General features: G+C 45.7%; 1 protein-coding gene across 6 annotated transcripts in view; it reads right to left on the bottom strand.

The window, feature by feature from the left end:
* Window positions 1-17134, bottom strand: part of SLC41A3 (solute carrier family 41 member 3) — a 107589-nt gene that overhangs the window by 17367 nt on the left and 73088 nt on the right. The window contains exons 2-3 of one of the 6 annotated variants that reach the window (XM_075762132.1): window positions 9686-9753; window positions 7169-7484 (exon numbers count right to left, since the gene is read on the bottom strand). In XM_075762132.1, the coding sequence (XP_075618247.1) occupies window positions 7169-7456 (288 nt within the window). In that variant the 5' untranslated portion in view covers window positions 7457-7484; window positions 9686-9753. Of the gene's footprint in view, window positions 1-2228; window positions 6457-7168; window positions 7485-8556; window positions 8717-9441; window positions 9559-9685; window positions 9754-17134 lie in introns of those variants that run through there. The other 5 variants (XM_075762133.1, XM_075762131.1, XM_075762135.1 and 2 more) reach the window with 5 other exon arrangements.

Below are 17134 nucleotides of genomic sequence, written 5' to 3' on the forward strand. Positions count from 1 at the left end.
CCATACTTTTACTACAGTATGAGAGATCCACATTTGAGCCTTGGAGTCAACTGGGCTACAGAAACGTCTCTTGTTAATTTTAATTTTTTTTTAACAGTAACATGAACAGTTTGTGGTTGCATCCCAGGGCAGATCAGAAACTGCTAAAATCCTGAAAAGTTTGACAGGACACAAACAAGCAATTTCCACTTTGTTCTCCTCTTTACAAGAAGATCAGCACTGCAAACGAGAGCACCAGCTGGACTCCCAGAGAACCATATTATTTCAAGATATTTTGTATGTAACAAAACAAGGGCAGCACCATTAAACTCACATGTATGCACTGGATACCATCCTTGAGCTTGCCCTTATATCTCTCTGTCAAAGGCAGACACAGAGTTTCCTAAGAATGTTTTGCAGTGACTGCAAATAGGGCAAAATATTCCTCAGTCAGACCATTCCCTGAAAAATGGGTAAACCACAGACTCCCGGACTAGAAAAACCTGTAGTTTCAGTAGCGTGAGCCCTCATGATTACCAGTATGAGTCTTATGGTACCTGGCCTCAAGCAAACAAACTTAAGTCTCAGGTTTTAGTTGGACAGGACAGTGAGTTTCTAGCTCTCACACTTGCAGGAAGAAAAGCTAAAAATAAGCAGCTCAAAGACAAAAAGGCACAGAAAAACAATCCAAACCTTTAAAGGCTAAGGTCTCTGGATTTTCCCAGCTACTAGTTTTGTTTTTAAATATGGGGTTGTTGATATCACAGCAGCTTACCTTCCTAACATCTGTTCTATGCCAGTTGTGACTCTCAGTGCACTAGCTCCCTCCTCTGGGAGCTGAACCCCTTGACTGATGACTTGTTTTTCAACACAGCTGGAAACATCTTCACCAAAACATACACTTCCTATTATTGTGCTTCATGCATGACCCCATTTCTAAGAGTCTAGTGAACAAATACACAAAGTAGACTGCACTCTAGTATTTAAAGGACACATGCAACATAGGTATATACGGCTTGTGTTTTCCATCAGTTTAGATACAGTTACGTTGTTGAACAGAGCCTAATTCTTAGCAAGTGTGTTTGATTTCTTTCAAAGACCTATTCACCTGCCAAGGGTACGGAGTGGGTATGTACTATGTCTTTATCCTTCTCTGAGATATCTAGCCAAAGATAACCGCTAACTATTAACATAACATCTTGTGTAGTTTGAGAACTTCTGTAATGCTGCAAGACAGGTCTGTGCCGAAGCACAGCACAAGGTGGAGACAACAAACACAGCATAGCAACAGCAGTGCCACTCCAGTTAACCCTTCTTTGATATTCCTCATACTCGCTTTAGTTCAACTTCTCTGCCTTCTTTGTTTCTTCCAATGCAAGTAAAAACAGCAAGGTATTGTCTTTCCAAACACTCAAGTATCCATATTTAGCTACTGCTGTGGTACTAATGCCAGAGAATCCAATGTACTCCAGTGAGCTCAGAGTGCAGGATATATCCTTGGGAAACCCTGCCAGCCTTTTGATTTGTAAATCCACTGGTATGAAATGCCCAAACTAGATCAAATTTTGCATTTCTATTTGTGCCATTGGTACAAAGGAAAGACAGATGGGATAGATTCTGGTTGTGGGCACAATGGTGTAAATCCAGCAGTGGTCTCTGGAAGTCAATGGAACTTCCAAATTTACGCCCACCTCAGAATCTGGCCAAGAAGCACTCAGTTTGTAGGCAATGCTAATCTTTTTATGCTGGCACGCCTCTCATCACAGTGTCTAAATGCCTTCTAGACCAAAGATTACATTAGGTTGTTCGCAACGAACTAAAAGCATAAACTTGTCTCTGAGCGAGACAGGAACTTGGTAACAACCCTGACCTAGATCTCCACATCAGCAATTTTTGAAGGAAAGAAATAATACCACGCAATAGGGGAATATGCCGCAGCCTGATCCCAGCTGCTTCATAGCAGTCATCACCAAAGTGTTTAGCTAGATACAGTAAAGGGAGCACCCAGACTAACACACTGAGGGCAGTGTCAGGCAGCCTGTCTGAAAGCCACTATCCCACTTTACATAGAGCCCATGTGCTGGTCTAAAGAAGATGGATAGTGTTTCTCTAGCACAGGGAAAGCCCACAGCCATCCTGCTGATTGGCTGCTAGGACCACACACATTAAAACCAAAAATACACCAATACTGAAGGTCAGTGAAGTAGCCCACCCTCTCACTACAAAGTTGCCTAACCACATGTACCTACTTGAACAACATCCATCAAGAGGCCAGCAGCTACCATGCCCAAGCCAGCCAGAAGGAACGGCACGAAAATCTGGGAGGCAATGGAGAATGAAGTCTCTGGGAGAAATCCACTGGCTGACCTGGTCAACTTGCAGGTGAAACCTCTCAGCTTCTTGCCATGGAAGCACAGTTCCAACTGTAACTGGGTGACCACCATGGTCAAACACCATTACCCCATGCTCAGCAGGGCAAATGAGGGGAGATTAGGGCATCGCACAGATCCTCCTGGTAGCTCTCTCTAAAGTCAAAAGAAATGTTTTTCCTCAAACTGCAGCAATGATGCCAAATTGCTTTAGCTTCTTCTCTTCCTAGGAGCACGTCCAGAGGGTTGCAGCAAGGGTATCCTCCAAAACTGATTCAGCCAGATTGAGCCCAGGTGGCGGTAAACTTGATGCACAGTGTTTCTCCAAGTTATATCCAGAGGGGAATTAAAAAAGAGAAAAGAAGATTGCAGAGGTGTCTGTGGACGAATAGAAATGAGCCCACACCCCATTCAGCTCCCACCACCTCGGTAAAAACCAGTAAGACCTGCTCAGGCTACAGCACTGAAAGAGTGACGGGTCAGGCAAGAATCCCTCAGCATGCTCAAAGGCACTAGTGTCCTTTCTCCTCAGGTTACATTTCTTGTCACACTGCAGCTTGCCTTTGGTACGATGGTTTAATATGTAAGTCTGCTGTGAACCGGTCCCAGTTCCCTCACTCCCACCGTAAGAAACGTTGAACTTTTCTCACTGTCCCAAGGCTGAGGAGGTGGGGGGTTAACAACCAGGATCCGATCTGCTCTCCTTCAAGGTGAAGAAAGGTCAAGGAAAACATGAGTCCACATTTCTCACGGCTGACGATACTACGCAGGTTTCATCCCCAGGCAAGTGGCACAGCTAAGCTGGCTGGTGAGAGGAGATCTGCCCTTCTAGACCCAAGCCCCTCTTGTCCCCTCCATGGTCTCCGCGGGATGTGACGATCAGTCTATGCCAGCTATACCTCTGAATGACTGGCTTTCAAGGGGAAAAAAAAATCCAGAGAACCAGCCAATAAGCTTCAAAAGCGAACACCCTTATCTGCTGTCATCACTTCAACTTTCTGCTAGTTTGCAAAGGCCAAGATAAGAGTCATAGCCAGAGCTTATTTAAGGTAGCTCTGTAATCTCACTACACTGCAGGCAAGGGAGAGAAAGGGTGAACGTTTCCACGGCATGCTGTGAGCTGGTCTCCTTTCCTGTCCTGAAGAGAAACGCTCTGCTTCTGCAAGCTCCCAGGAAGATACTGCTTTTGAGAGAGGCGTTCTCCAGAATTCCCCAGAATTTCCATGGTCAAACAGCTGACACAAGCTCAAGACCCAGAGCTGCATCATGGCCACATACAGCCAAAGAATTTGTATTCTGCTCCGTGAAGACTGAAGTGTATTCTTCAGCTCAAAGTCATGCATGTGGGGAAGGGAATCAGGGTATTCTGTTGGGGCTTCTTTCTGATAATTCATTTGGGCAACTAATTGGACCAGAGGATCAAAAAGCTCTAAAAGCACAATTTAGGATGGAAGGGCATAGGATTAGTTTAGTACATTGGCAACTGAGCTTTTTCACTATTCAACCACAGGTTCAAATCCAGCCATGCCCCAGTGAAGGCGAAGGAGTTAAAGCAAGTATTCATTAGTAGGCACGAAAGATTCAGGTTTCTCAGTCCAGTTCAAATTCAATGTTTAAATTACATTGCCTTACTAACACGTTTTGTACTAATCAACCCCTTCCCTGACTCTCTCTGCAGAGAGACATAAAGATTAATGACTTGTGGACACTGTCCTTGCAACAGGGTCCCCAGCTTGGAGCTAAATGCATTGGCAGGATTGGACAGAACATGATAAACAGGGAACCAAGGAAATTGCTCAGCCATTTGGATGGTACATTTCTTTTGGTCTGAATTCATGCAAACCAAGGCACAGAGCCTAATGGGCTGAGATGGCACAGCAGATCTTTCTGCAAGCACAGCAGGGTGGAAAACAAATCCTAGCTACAGATGGGAGACTCTGTCCCTTGCTGCCTTCTAGGTTGGTGTTTTGGTACAGCCCCTGAAACCTTCTCTACTCATGGCTGGCTTAGTGTGTACATGTCTCTTCCACCTAACAATGGTCCAGTTAGCTGAAAGCTAACGAGGGAGTACATTTCAGCTAATCTAATGGGAAAAACAAGCCCACAATAGCTGGAAGAGGGAGGTTAACAAAAATCCTGTAATAACCACACATGACCCAACCTCTTTATACCAGCCAGGAACTGAGAAGTGACAGCATGAAGGCCCAGTTCTGGTTAGAAACTCATAGAGGCTTCAAGGAAATAAAGGACAACCTCTGAACAACTACCGCAGGTTTTCAAAGGTCTGATAATGTGCATACCTAGTCCCATATGTCACTAAGTCTGCCAACTAGATTGCCGACAGGCAGAAACATTAATGTAAAGGAAATATTAATGAGCCTGAATGACTCAAATGCCATTAAAAACACAGCAGCAACACATTCTGTACTAAAGCATCAGCCTGGCAGGGTTTATGAGCTTATCACGCTTCGGCTCTCACTGTTTCTAAGCAAGCACCGTAAAAAGCCTTCAACCGATGAATCAGTATGCAGAGAAGGTAATTGGTTCAGGTGACCTGCATGTGTACATTGGGTCATTGTATTAGGCAGTTAAGGAGCCTCTGATAAAGATCCACACCATCTTTGTCAGCAAAGAGATGCATCATATTTTCCTGGCAAAGACATATATCATATTTATCCGCAAAGAGATGCATCAGATTTGAGAAGAAAGACAACGCTGCTGAACAGCAGGAAGATCAGAACCAGTTGGCAAACCCCCCCCCCAACTCACGGCTGCACCACTTACGATGGCAAAAGCCCAGGAGCTACACTGCTGCCCTTCTCTGGACACAGATACACTGTATCCCTATGCTTGTGAACTAGCCAACAGGTAGCATTGCCCTGGAGGAGTGAAAGCACAAACAGCCTCTTTGGTGGGCCCTGACCCTGATCTAGGGCCTCCATCCACTGCCATAGTACAAAAAAAAAAAAAAAAAAAAGAACAGAAAGATGACAAGTGCCAAAGAATACAGTTTCAGAGGTACCTTATCATCCCTGCAAAGAAGGGACAGGGATACTAGTGAGTGCTCTTACAACATGGCAGTGCTGGCAACAGACAGCACTATGCTGACACTTCAGACCCATGGGAGGACAATGTTTTTCAGAGACCATACATCCCAGTTGTGTGTGATCTCACTCCGCTAGCTCTGTCAGATCAGGTTGTGTATTCTTCCTGTTTCCTACCTTGCTCTTCTCTTCCCCATTTTAGGAAAGAGAAGAGAGCTTATGTGGAGAAACTGAGAGCACGCAGATGGAGAATGCCTGGGGCCCAAAGCCTTGCAGCATCTCCTGCTGCCCCACAGAAACAGCAGCAGCAAGTCCACAATGAGATGCGCTCTAGCAGTTCATGATCACACGTGAAAAGTCACTGCACTAACTGCCAAAGGCCTGCTTTTCCTATCAGGTGTTGCATGGGTTGATTTCCCAGGCTCTAAGCACTAACATCAAAGCTCTTTGTGATCTCTTTATTTGCATAAAGCAGAAACCAGCCTTTTGCGGTTTCAGAGGAGTATGACGTTTGCTTCACATTCTGTTTCTATTAGTGGCCCAGTCCTTCCTAGAAAAAAAATACTCTAAGGGAAGAACATTGAAAGAAAAACACTCCTCCAACATCATAAACCCATCTGCAATCTGTTTCACACTTTAGTATCTCACAATAGAAGGTAACATGCATTTAATGTCAGAGATCCATAGGAATAGGCAGGTCTGAACAGTCTGAAAAATAAAAAGGAAAGTGCCTGCTCAAGACTCTCAGAATGACATCTATGGAGACAAAAAGTAGTTTGTCACTGGGTTCTGGATTTGCCTTGGTGTTTTCTGATCTGACTAGAGATTCTGCTGGGTATTGAGTACATACTAAGGTCAGTTAAGGACACTGTGTCGCTCTTAAGCCTTTATAGCTCTTCTAGCTTAGGGAGATCAGCCCAGGGCTAATACCAAGGAACACAGCTCCAGATTTGTGAAAGTTGTCAGTGCAAGCAGAGTAGTTTCAGTGTCACTGTATCAGACAGGTCAGAGCAGTCTGACCCAACAGCCAACTAGTCAAATAACAAGGGTTAATAAAAAGGCACACAGCATGACCATCACCTAGAGGGAAAGGCATAGCAAATTATAATCTGGAAGCTTTAAACTGCCTAAAATTAGGTGCTTGCCATTACCGTAAAGCTCTGTATTGCTGCACCATAGGAGGGAAGGTCTGGTCCTGACTGTCACAGAATCAGAGATCAGACTGGAAAAAGACTCAAGGATTTAAGTCATCTTTTACAAGGCCTTAGAAAAGGATGTGGAGCGCAGGCTGGGCTGGGCTGGTTGTATGAAGTATTAACAGTGCCGGGCTGGCTGGCTCCTTGCGCAATGAAGCAGGGGATGCAGGACTTTGCAGAGCTACATCCAAGTGTGATATAGCTGTGTCTACTGCAGGAAAGCGCTACACCACCACAGCCCTCGGGGCTGCAACTCAGCCACCCTCTTCCCAGGACCAAGGTGAGATCTTTGCGCAGGACTGTACCTTCCTACATAGATGTCTCAGATCCTTTGTGTGCTCTTTACTACTGTATTGTCTTTTATCTCCAGAGGAGAAAAAAGGCCAGAAAAACACCACACACTGTCTCCTGAGCGCTACACAAAAGTACGTAATAGCTGACTTTGAAGGACATGTTGGCATTTGAAACTGTGCAAACCCTCCTTTACTTTGCTATCCCCAGAGCAAATTCCCTGCCTAAGGGAAACGAAGTCCCCCACCTATCCCATTCCAGGTACGGCAGATCAGTTCCTTTCCCTTACCTGAACATAATCCAAAACCATGCCTGCCAAGACCATGCCAAGCCCAGCTAGGAGGTATGGCAGGAGCACTTGCAGGCAAATTGCGACGGCTGACTCTTCCCGTGACTTTGCCATAGCCGCTTTCTCCTCAGCCAACAGCTTCTGCGCAGGCCAAGAGACATCCTCTGCCTCCTGGCTGCCAAGTCGGCTCTCTCTGTGTTTACCCTTGCTCTTTGCTTTGTGCCTGGATCGCTCTCCATTCCTAGTCCTGCCCTCCTTTTTCCTCTGCCGAACTTCCTCACCTTTCATACTGGCTTTCTTGAATCACAAAGTTTTTCTGAAAAACAAAGTCAGAAACAATGAAATAACAAAAGGAGACATCAGATAGGTCAGAGACAGGAAATCCTTTGGTATTGTGTCCACTCCACTAACTCGAAGGCAAGACACCACCTACTCCCAAAACCCTAGATGCTCTGCTGACCCAAATAGTAGTACTTGGTTTATCTTCAACATTGTATAGCGTCAAATGGTTAGACTTAATTATCCTAAATGTCTTTTCCAACCTAAACAATTATATGATTCTATGAAATCAATCTCCCTTTCTGTAACTGCATCTCTCTTCCCAGGCCTATGTTCACGCTGCAGCGCTTGCTGTGCATCCTGACTCCCACCCTGAGAACACCTAGAAGGATGCAGAGGGTGCTGCACACAGCTTGAATTCTGGACCTACCAGCTCTCACACTGGGGGTTGTGAAAACTGAGATGCCTAACAGAATCCAGCCCTTTTTAGGATCTGACCCTTAGCCATGAGATGGGAGCAGATCCTAGCAGATCCTAGGATCCTGCATTCCAGTGTTGTACAGCTAGCTGTCCACCGCTCCTCAATAACAGGGTAATTGTTTGAACTTCTTTCTAATCTGGATGGTTTTTCTTCCTTTTGTGCCTTAGTTGACACGCAGGCACTATGTGACTCATCTATCTACAGAAAAGCTGCCATGACCCCACAGCATCTTGTAAGAAAAAATAAACATGCAAAATTGTTACCAGTCACCCTCTTCCTGCTATCACATCTCATTTCTTGATATAACTGTCATTCATCCTGCCTGCCCCACCGCTGGTCCAGGCAGCGCCCCAAATCTTTCCCCATCACCTCCTGCCAGCACTCATCCGGGTTAGCCGCTAGCAGACGTTCTCTGATGCTCTCATTTTCAGGATGGGTCCCTAAGCCCCTGTACTACCACAGGTAAGATCAATCCTATTCTTGCCCAACATCTGGGGAGCAGAGGAAACAGCTAAGAGGCCCCAACCACGGCTGGGGTAAGGGGGAGGGAGGAAGGATGGACAAAACAAAGTCCCCCTCTGCGGGAGAAAGAAACCCGGCCCCCGTTCCCCCCTCCCCCAGCGCTTACCGGCTCCTTGCCCTGCCCAGGGCTCTGCCCTGCGCGGGGCTCTGCCCGCAGGGCCGCGGGCGCAGCCGGGACGGTGCAAAGGCGGGAGGCGCCCGCCACATCTGGGGCGCGGCTCCGAGCCCGCCCTGCGCGGCGGCCGCGGGTTCGAGCCCGGCCCCCGGCGGCGGAGGCGGCGCGGCGCCGTGAGTGGCAGCCGACAAGCCGGCCCCGGCGCCGTGCATGCACCGGGGCGCACGTCCGGACCGCGCTCTGCCGGCCGGCAGCTGCTGCAAAGCGCGTTACGCTGTCATTGTTATCATTATACCCCTTTCTGTAGCCCAGCTGCCAGAGGGGACAGCTCGGGGAGCGGGGGGGAAGAGGGTCAGGGCTTGCGCGGGGGGCTGGAGGACTCCCAGCAAGGACGGCTCTTGCTCGGCAAATAGCCCCCTGGAAGGAAGGGCCCGGGGTACCAGGGGTGCCAGGGTACCTCCTGCTGCTTCACCGGGACGTGCCCAAATTTCCCCGGGCCTCTGCCGCCCCGAGAGCCCGTGGCAGATGTTACCGGAACGGGTGACAACCTTCAGCGCAGGCAGAGCAAACAGGAGGCTGCAATTAAGAGCTGAGGACAGACGTTTCCTCTATGTGTGTATTTGGGTTTTTTTCTTTGGCATTTGCAAGAGCTCTTGTTGCAAGCTTCCTGTGCAAAAGCCTGCCACAATCGCAGCAAAACTCCTGTTGATTTGATCCCCCCCCCCCATATTGAATTGGCATGTTAGAAATGTGATTACAGCACCCATCACATTTAAGCACATAAATCTCATTAAGCACTGAAGAAAATGTACTCATGCAAGTCTCTTGAATCATGCAGCTCAAATTTCCAGAACAATTGAGGATATTAAATCATACCTCAGTACCACAGCAATCTTATATCCTGCTGAAGTCTCTCAGATGTCATGCTACACTAAAGGGCTCTTACTGATAAAATGGTGTCTCTGGGCCTGCGAGCTCTGGCTCAGGACGAGGCACACCAAAGCGACTTGAAGGTTTTTGTAAGTGACAGTAATGAAACCTTGCAGCTGCTCTGTGCTGAGGGTGCGCGTTAACTGGTGAATGTCACTGCTGTAACGGCGAGGCTTAAATTTCAGCTCACTTGGTGTCATTTTATGTCTTCGCTTCGCAACTGATGCTTCCCTCAGAGTGGTCAGAAGACAGTTTTTCCTGTGAGAAATAAGAGGGGAAGGAACACAGATTAAAAAAATAGCAACCTCGCCAAGACATTTTTAGACCTGTTAAATGTATTCTGCTATCACTTTACCACTGAGCTTCAAAGAAAAATATCTACAGAGCAAGCGGAAAGTCTCCTGGGGAACTTGATTGACAAGGGCATTTTGGTAACGGTTCTAGCTCAGGAATGTCACCGTTCTACAAGGGATCTCCCAGCTAGGTCCAACCATCAGCTACAACAGGAGCTCCCAGCTCCCTGCCAGATCTGTGTGCAAACAACATAACCGTTTGGCTTGTGTACCATGTCCTCACGTACCAGTCTGAAATCCCTGGTGTATCACCAGTGGATACGTATTTGAGAAGGCTGACTTTCAGCAGCAGCACAAAGCTGCACTTTCTCAGAAGTACAGCAGCAGTGTTTAGATAGATCCTGGCTTTGACGTAAGGGAACGGTGGCTGGACCTTGATTGCAAACAGAGCTCCTGTGACTCTTTAGATAGGATAGTTCAGCTGCTCGCTGCAGTCTGGGAAGTGCTGGTTGGCACGAAGCTGAGCAACTTCATGTTAAAATGTTTTATCCCCCCACCGAGCCAGAATTCACATGTGCTGCTTTTCTCTGTTCTCCCACAGACGTACAGGTAGTACCAGCAGTTACGAGGACATTTGAGGACTCGTTGCACTCATTCCCGTTTCTCACCACAGTGCTTTTAAAGACTGTTTCCTCCAGTAAGAAAATAAGTTTGTTATTCCCTTCTTCTCCTCCATGTTGCTTTGCTCCTGGACTTTCTTTCCAATAATTATTCCTTCAGCCAAGCAGAAGGGAATTTTACAGTTTTTTCCAGTATTCTGTCTGGAGATGTGACTTTTTTTTCTTCCCCCAGTTTCCCATTATACAATGGCATTTCTTCAGTGACTAGAGACTACTGGAGATATTTCTCAAATGCAAAGCTTGATTTATGACTTCAGTTAGCCCCCGTGACAGACTTAGTTTGATTGCTGGGCCATGCAAGCTCCCATGTCACCACTGGGGACTGCTCCATAGCTCACTGGCCTGCAGTCCCATCATGGCATGTGTCTCTGGACACCCAATGGCTGCAGTGCAATGGGATGCATAAAGAAATATGCAATCTCTAACCTTTCTCCTCCATGAGACAGTATTTGCTAGTGTGGCTTAAAAGAATTATTTGGAGGTCTGTGCGTAGACAGAAACAGGCAGTGCAAAACTGATATATGATGAATACTTACTGCCCTGTAAATCTGGGGTTTTAGACAGAAAATACAGCAGGAACTTCCTGGAGTTGGGCAGGAAGGAAGAGAAGACATCTCTCCTTCTTTGCTTTTTCCTTTATGTATTATTTGAAGGAAAGTGAGTTTTATTTTCTGTTAGCCTTCAGACACAATAATTTCCAGATAGTTGAGTTAATTTTGTTCTAGTATGTACCTCCTTCCCTTTCCATATCAAAGTTCTTGAAAGTGCAGATGTTTTGTGTGCACCAGTGGTACTCAGAGAAATTAAAAGTGCCATCTCCTACCTGCTTTTTCTCGTCACCTCCTCTTGCTTCAGGCACCGACCACTCGGTTACCACTGCCCTTGGGACAGTTGTTAAGCCAGGTTACAATCACAGGCTTTCACTCAGGTTTCATATCTGGAAATAACCCAGCATAGAAGAGCAAAAGCAGCACAAAGATCTGTTTTTTGTAGTGCGACACATCTTACTTGACTTGCAGCACAACAGGCCTTTGTCAAACTACTCTGTAAAGGAATAAAGCCAGGCTCAATCACCATGCTTCCCCAGCACTCGTAGGGGCTGATGAGAACTACTTGCACAGGTTCTCACACACACTAGACCGACTCCCAAGGACAAGATATTTAAATTGCATGAGGCCTTTCCACTCCCCATCTGCCATTAGATGGCAGCAACTGAACGCGGAATGAGGGCACACTGCTCTGCAAGTCTGTCTTATCCCGTGGCTTGCGCAGGGATTTCAAGCTTTTCACTTCTAGGTCAATGGTTCAAATCTGGCCCAGGTCAGGAGGGGCCGGAGATCTTTATAATCCGACAGCTGCTCAGCGTCCTGCACAAGAGCAGTCTGCAGGTTTCCGTTTCTGATCTTGTGGACGAGTGCCTATCTCATCACTGGCACTAACTGGCACCCCCGCTTGACATGCCAACAAAGAGGCGGAAGATGCTCCAAATCTCCTCCCTGCACTCCAGATGATTCGACAAAGGGGAACACGCATCTCTGTGCACAAGCCTGCCTTCGGTAATGAAGCCAGAAGAATGTCTTGGCCACGTTCCTCCTGTAAGCGAGTAACTGCCCAAAATGATCTCATTCCGGACAGGAGGGTGACAGTTGGGGTCTTTCAGCAGATAAAATTAATTTGTTATTAATTTGGGATATGATACTCAGATAGACTAGTGATGGTGCAATGAAATCCCGTCAAACATGTTGTAACACATATGTTATTTACAGCCTCTATAACTGCAGGGACAAACTCCATCCAGAACTGCCTTACAAGGTGACCTAATTTGGAAAAGAAAACAGATACAGAATTTTCTCACATTAGAAGGTACCTCACTGTGACTCCTTCCCTTACAAATTTAAAACCCTATGAGGGACTGCAGCAACTGATACTCTCCAGAGAAACCAGTGAGATAAGAAATGAGCCTAGCAAGCATGTGATTGTGATATAGTTCAAGCCTGTGTGTGTATCACTCAGCTTGTTCTGTTAAGATTTGAGGAGCATGTCACTACGTAAATCCCTTTGGGCAGCTGGGCGCCCCTCCAATGCACAGATTTCCCTTGCTGCTAATGAATCAGCCTCTTTTGCTCACTTACCTCCAAAGCTCGTTCACTTGGAAACCAAGGGAGCTTAGGGAACAGGGTTCTCTCCGTGCATAACAATGACCTATTTTAGATACTTCTCCTCACGCGGTCACGAAGAAGGGGCAGCAAGAGGCATTTCCTGGAATCGGTCCTAAACAATGCCAGGCCATTTCCATTTTGAGGCCTGACATTTCATGGTGCCAATGCCACCGCACAACAGAAAATGCCAGTGTCAGTCAAGGATGGGATCCAGCTGCCTCATTCCAAGGATGCACACCCAGGCCCTCTGCATACGTGGTTACTATTCTCACAAACAGTGCCCTTCCCACGGAAACTGATAACACAGAATGGGAATGCTTCACAACACTCCCAGAGCAGGATGGCAAATGAAACCAAGGGCATGTTATCCACCTCTGAGCGTGTTTACATCGCTGGGCTTTCTCAGGTATCATCAGCAATATAGCAAGGGAAGCACAGACATGCATTGAGGAATCGCTCCTTCCTCACCAAGCCCTGTGCTGATACACTGCTCCCTGCACTGAATTAGTGGCATAGCTCTATCTGACACCACAGGAAAGACACATCTGGTACCCCAACAGGGAATGCTTGAAAACAGGAAATGTTTCATGTGCCACCTCGTCTCCTGAGATGTGGGCTACTGCCTGAGCCTAGAAAGAAGCCTAACACCCAGTGGTTTTTCCCACAGTTAGTGTCCTGAAGCAAAATGAGAGGAACAAACACATTATAATGCATTCACTTTGTATTAGATTTAACCCAAACCCCAAACCTCACCATACTGAGTACAAGGCTCAGATCCCAGACTGGAACCCTGTGGTTTCAGCCCATCTGCACTTGATACCTGGTAAAGCCAGAAAGGATCATTGTCTTGTGTTACTCAAGGGACATAGTACATCTTTAGATTAATTCCTGGTTGAACTGAAGCATTTCTGTTAGAAAAGTACCTGACCTACAAAAAACCAGCCAGTGATGGAAAAAAGAATCAGCCACAAGGGTTAAGAACTCATCCAGTATGCACTTGTTTACGAGGCTGAATTTGACTGGTTTCAGTGTCCAGCCCCTGAATGCAGTTACATCTTTATTATTATATAATCTCATTTCCAAACTGCCGTTTCCCTTCTTGTGGTTCTCCTCGAGTCCTTCGCGTTTAGGCAAGCAGATCAGCTTCCTTTCACTCATGTGGCTGTCCTCAAAACTCACCCCAATTAACTAACACCTTTCCAAATAATGTGCTACTGAATGGGGCCCAGTATTGGGAGGTAGTGCTGAATCCAGAGAGAACCAAACCTATCTGCACCAACCCAAGACTTTTTCTGTCAATCCAGTGACCATTTTAGCCAATCAATACATTACTGCCTGTAACCTGTCAACCATCCTAAATGGATGCTATGTTAATTTGAAGGGACCCGTTTTCCTTAAATAAAGGTTCACTGCTGCTAATTACCCAGTTATTTTCATTCATGAGTCATCTCCAAGCTCTTCCATTATTTTGACTAATAATACTATCAGCTCTCTTAAAGAGTGACACATAGCACAGCTTTTTTTCCCATTCTCCTGGAACATCCCTGTTCTTTGCTGCCCCTGCAGGGTCTGTTTCTCACCATGACCAACAGTTAAGGCTACTGAGTAAGAGGCAGAGAAAAAAAAAATAATCAGAGTTTTCTTAGCTACCAAGTAGCAGCTACTTAGTCTGTTTCATCTCCCAAATTTACTAATGGCAACACAAAATATGCTCTGTGGAGCTACTGTAATTTTTAGTACTAAAAAGGGAAGCATCTGCCTAACCCTTGAATATTCAATAGGATATCACAATGAATGATTACTCTTAGTCATCTCAGCATGCTTAATTTAGCATAACTGCACCTATGCCAAGAAACAAGATGGCTGTATTTACGCTAAGCACTGAAATTAGTTCCCTGTAGTGCACATCAGAACATGAGGTAAAAGCTGGCAGTACTCAGTCTTTCTCTGGTTCCCAGTTTGTAGGGACTGCTTCAAGATAACTTGCAGAACCAGGTGTATGTTACACCTCAAGTGTCTTGATACAGGACACAGTCTTATGACTGGTAACTTTCATCTGTTTTTTTAGGTGCTCTGAGTATGATGGAGAAGGCAGTAGGAAATCTTTCTGCTAGGATGGAGCAGCTCCAAAAGAAGGTAACAGGAGCATCAGTTCTGCCATTCAGTTCTGCCTGGAAATGATATCTTAGAGTAAGGCAGTGATTCTTTTACTGCATGTTTATTGCAGCTGTTAAAATAAACCATCTTTCAAAAACACTCAGTTTTGCAGAATGTTGGGCACCACTGAATATATTCAAAGCCACATCATTGCCCCCAAGGAAGAGGAACAAAGCTCTCATTCAGCATCCTTTCCCCACAGATAAATGCCTCTTACTTAAGAAGAATTAAATCTAGATGGTTATTCCTTAGGGCACAGCTGTGCTGAAGTGATTTTATTAAGTGACTCACAAATGATCATTTTGAAACGTCTTTCTGGTTTGTTAGGATAGTTCCTCAGGCAACTGTTTCATTCTTGCCTTTTGCCAATCTGTATTAGGAATCTTTGCATTTGACTTCTTAGCTGTTTGCTACTGCAAATAGCAGCAAACATCCCTGTCTGAACTCTTTCCAGAAAAGCTGAATCTTTCTAGAGAAAGGATCTGGGAAGTCCAAGCAATATTGTTTAGCAAAACAAGGTATGTAGTCAAAGTGATTTGGCCAGGTTTAAATAGCAGAGGAAATTAGTCAAGGGAAGAAGAAACCCCTTCACTGCCAAGTTACCAATTATAGTTGTATCCAGAGCAGTAATGGCTAGGAGTCATTAGAAGCTAAGGATTGCTTGGTGGCATCTGGAATGAGTTGTTGGTCTCAGTCCAGCTCCTGCTTGACAGGTGTCCCAGAGATCACCATGAGAAATGGCCTCAAGCTTGGACCAAGCCTACAAGTCTTAGCGGAAAACACAGGGCTTAAAGAGGACTATGAAGACTGAGCACAGGCATATTCGTTACTAAAAAGAGGCTTTTAAAAAGGATAGTTATAGCCATAGACTTTCAGGGCCACCTTTTCAAAGTCACTGTCTAACAAGGCAAGTGCAGTTTGTGTACCCTGTCTCAAGAATTGCCAAATACATATGCAAACATAATTATTATGCAAATGCATTTTAATCACCAAACATCCCAATGCAAAACTCCCATAAGACAGTATTTAGACTTTTTGGAAACCATGGGAGGCACCAAGCTTAACCCAACTCCCTGAATGTTGAGATTGACTTAATAGCATGCTTTGTAGTTCTGAGACAGAGTTGATCAGAGAAAAAACTCAAGCAGAAGCCTTGGAGAGGAATATAGCTATAGCCTCCCTAACCAGAGGGGGTCTCCTGCTATGGCAGCAAGGAGGATTTTGCCATTTGCCTATGCCCGTACCACTGGTGCCACAAGCCACTGCCCAGTTTCCACCCTTATGCTTCCAGGCCTTTCTCCTGTCCACTCCATGTCTGAACGAGATCAGGACACACACTGGCACATCTCTGACAACACCCTCAAATATTATGCTCTTTACTCAGCCAACCCGTGGTCACCTAAAGAAACATATTACCATTGCTATAGAACAGACATCCAGAATTGTTATAGATTACCTTTAAAGAGCAAAATCTGTTTGTGGGTTGTAGAGCAGGGAAGACGTATTAGTAGCATGAGAATAACAGAGACTTATTTTCTCTCTTGGTAATGCCTTCTATCCAAGGATCCTCAAGCAATTTATGGGCCTCCTCAAGCAGATTATTTGTTAAGTAGTATTCTGAAAAGAAGATAAATGTTACATAAATGTCCTGATTCTGTTGTTATTAGACCCAAAAAGGCAGGTTATAGATCCAGACTCAGGCTCCTTCAAACTGCAGACAGTGTAAATACCAAGTTTTTATTTCTCCCCACCAATTACCATGCACTCACATGCTCCTTCTTGGGTTGCACAGCCAGCTGTAGGCCTGCACACCTGCAAACTCTTGCTCACAGTATCATTTATGTGCGCAAGCCCAAATCTGACAAACTCTCCTCACTGAAAACCACCAGCAACAACTTTTTCAGCACTTTCAGTTCTATTTCAGACATGACTTTTCTCCTTTTTCTCTCACACACCAAGCAAAGCACAAAATTCCCTCTAGTTTCTTTTCCCCATCAGTGTATTTTCCTCCACAGGTAGGAGGAGAACATAAACACTAAAGTCCTGGGCAGAGCTCATCTTTAGCTTCTGCAGCCCTGCTCAGAGCATCTCACCTACAGGAAGAGAGAAATGAGGGAAAAACTTGTGTCCCTGCTCTGCAGCTGAGCTGCAGCTTGTCAGCCTTTTCATGAGTTAAGTAGGTTTGCAGCTGCCTGTTACAGCTCTGCAACAGAGGCTGATCAGGTTCATTTGGGGCCATGCCAGGCTCTCCTGAGAAAAGAAGAAGAAAAGAAAAAAAAAAGTATTTATTTATAACAGGCTTGTGAGATGGAAAACTGGTTTCTATATTTAATAGAAAGTGCTCCCAGCA

The sequence above is a fragment of the Balearica regulorum genome, chromosome 10, assembly GCF_011004875.1.
Source record: "Balearica regulorum gibbericeps isolate bBalReg1 chromosome 10, bBalReg1.pri, whole genome shotgun sequence".
NCBI classification, from domain to species: Eukaryota; Metazoa; Chordata; class Aves; order Gruiformes; family Gruidae; genus Balearica; species Balearica regulorum.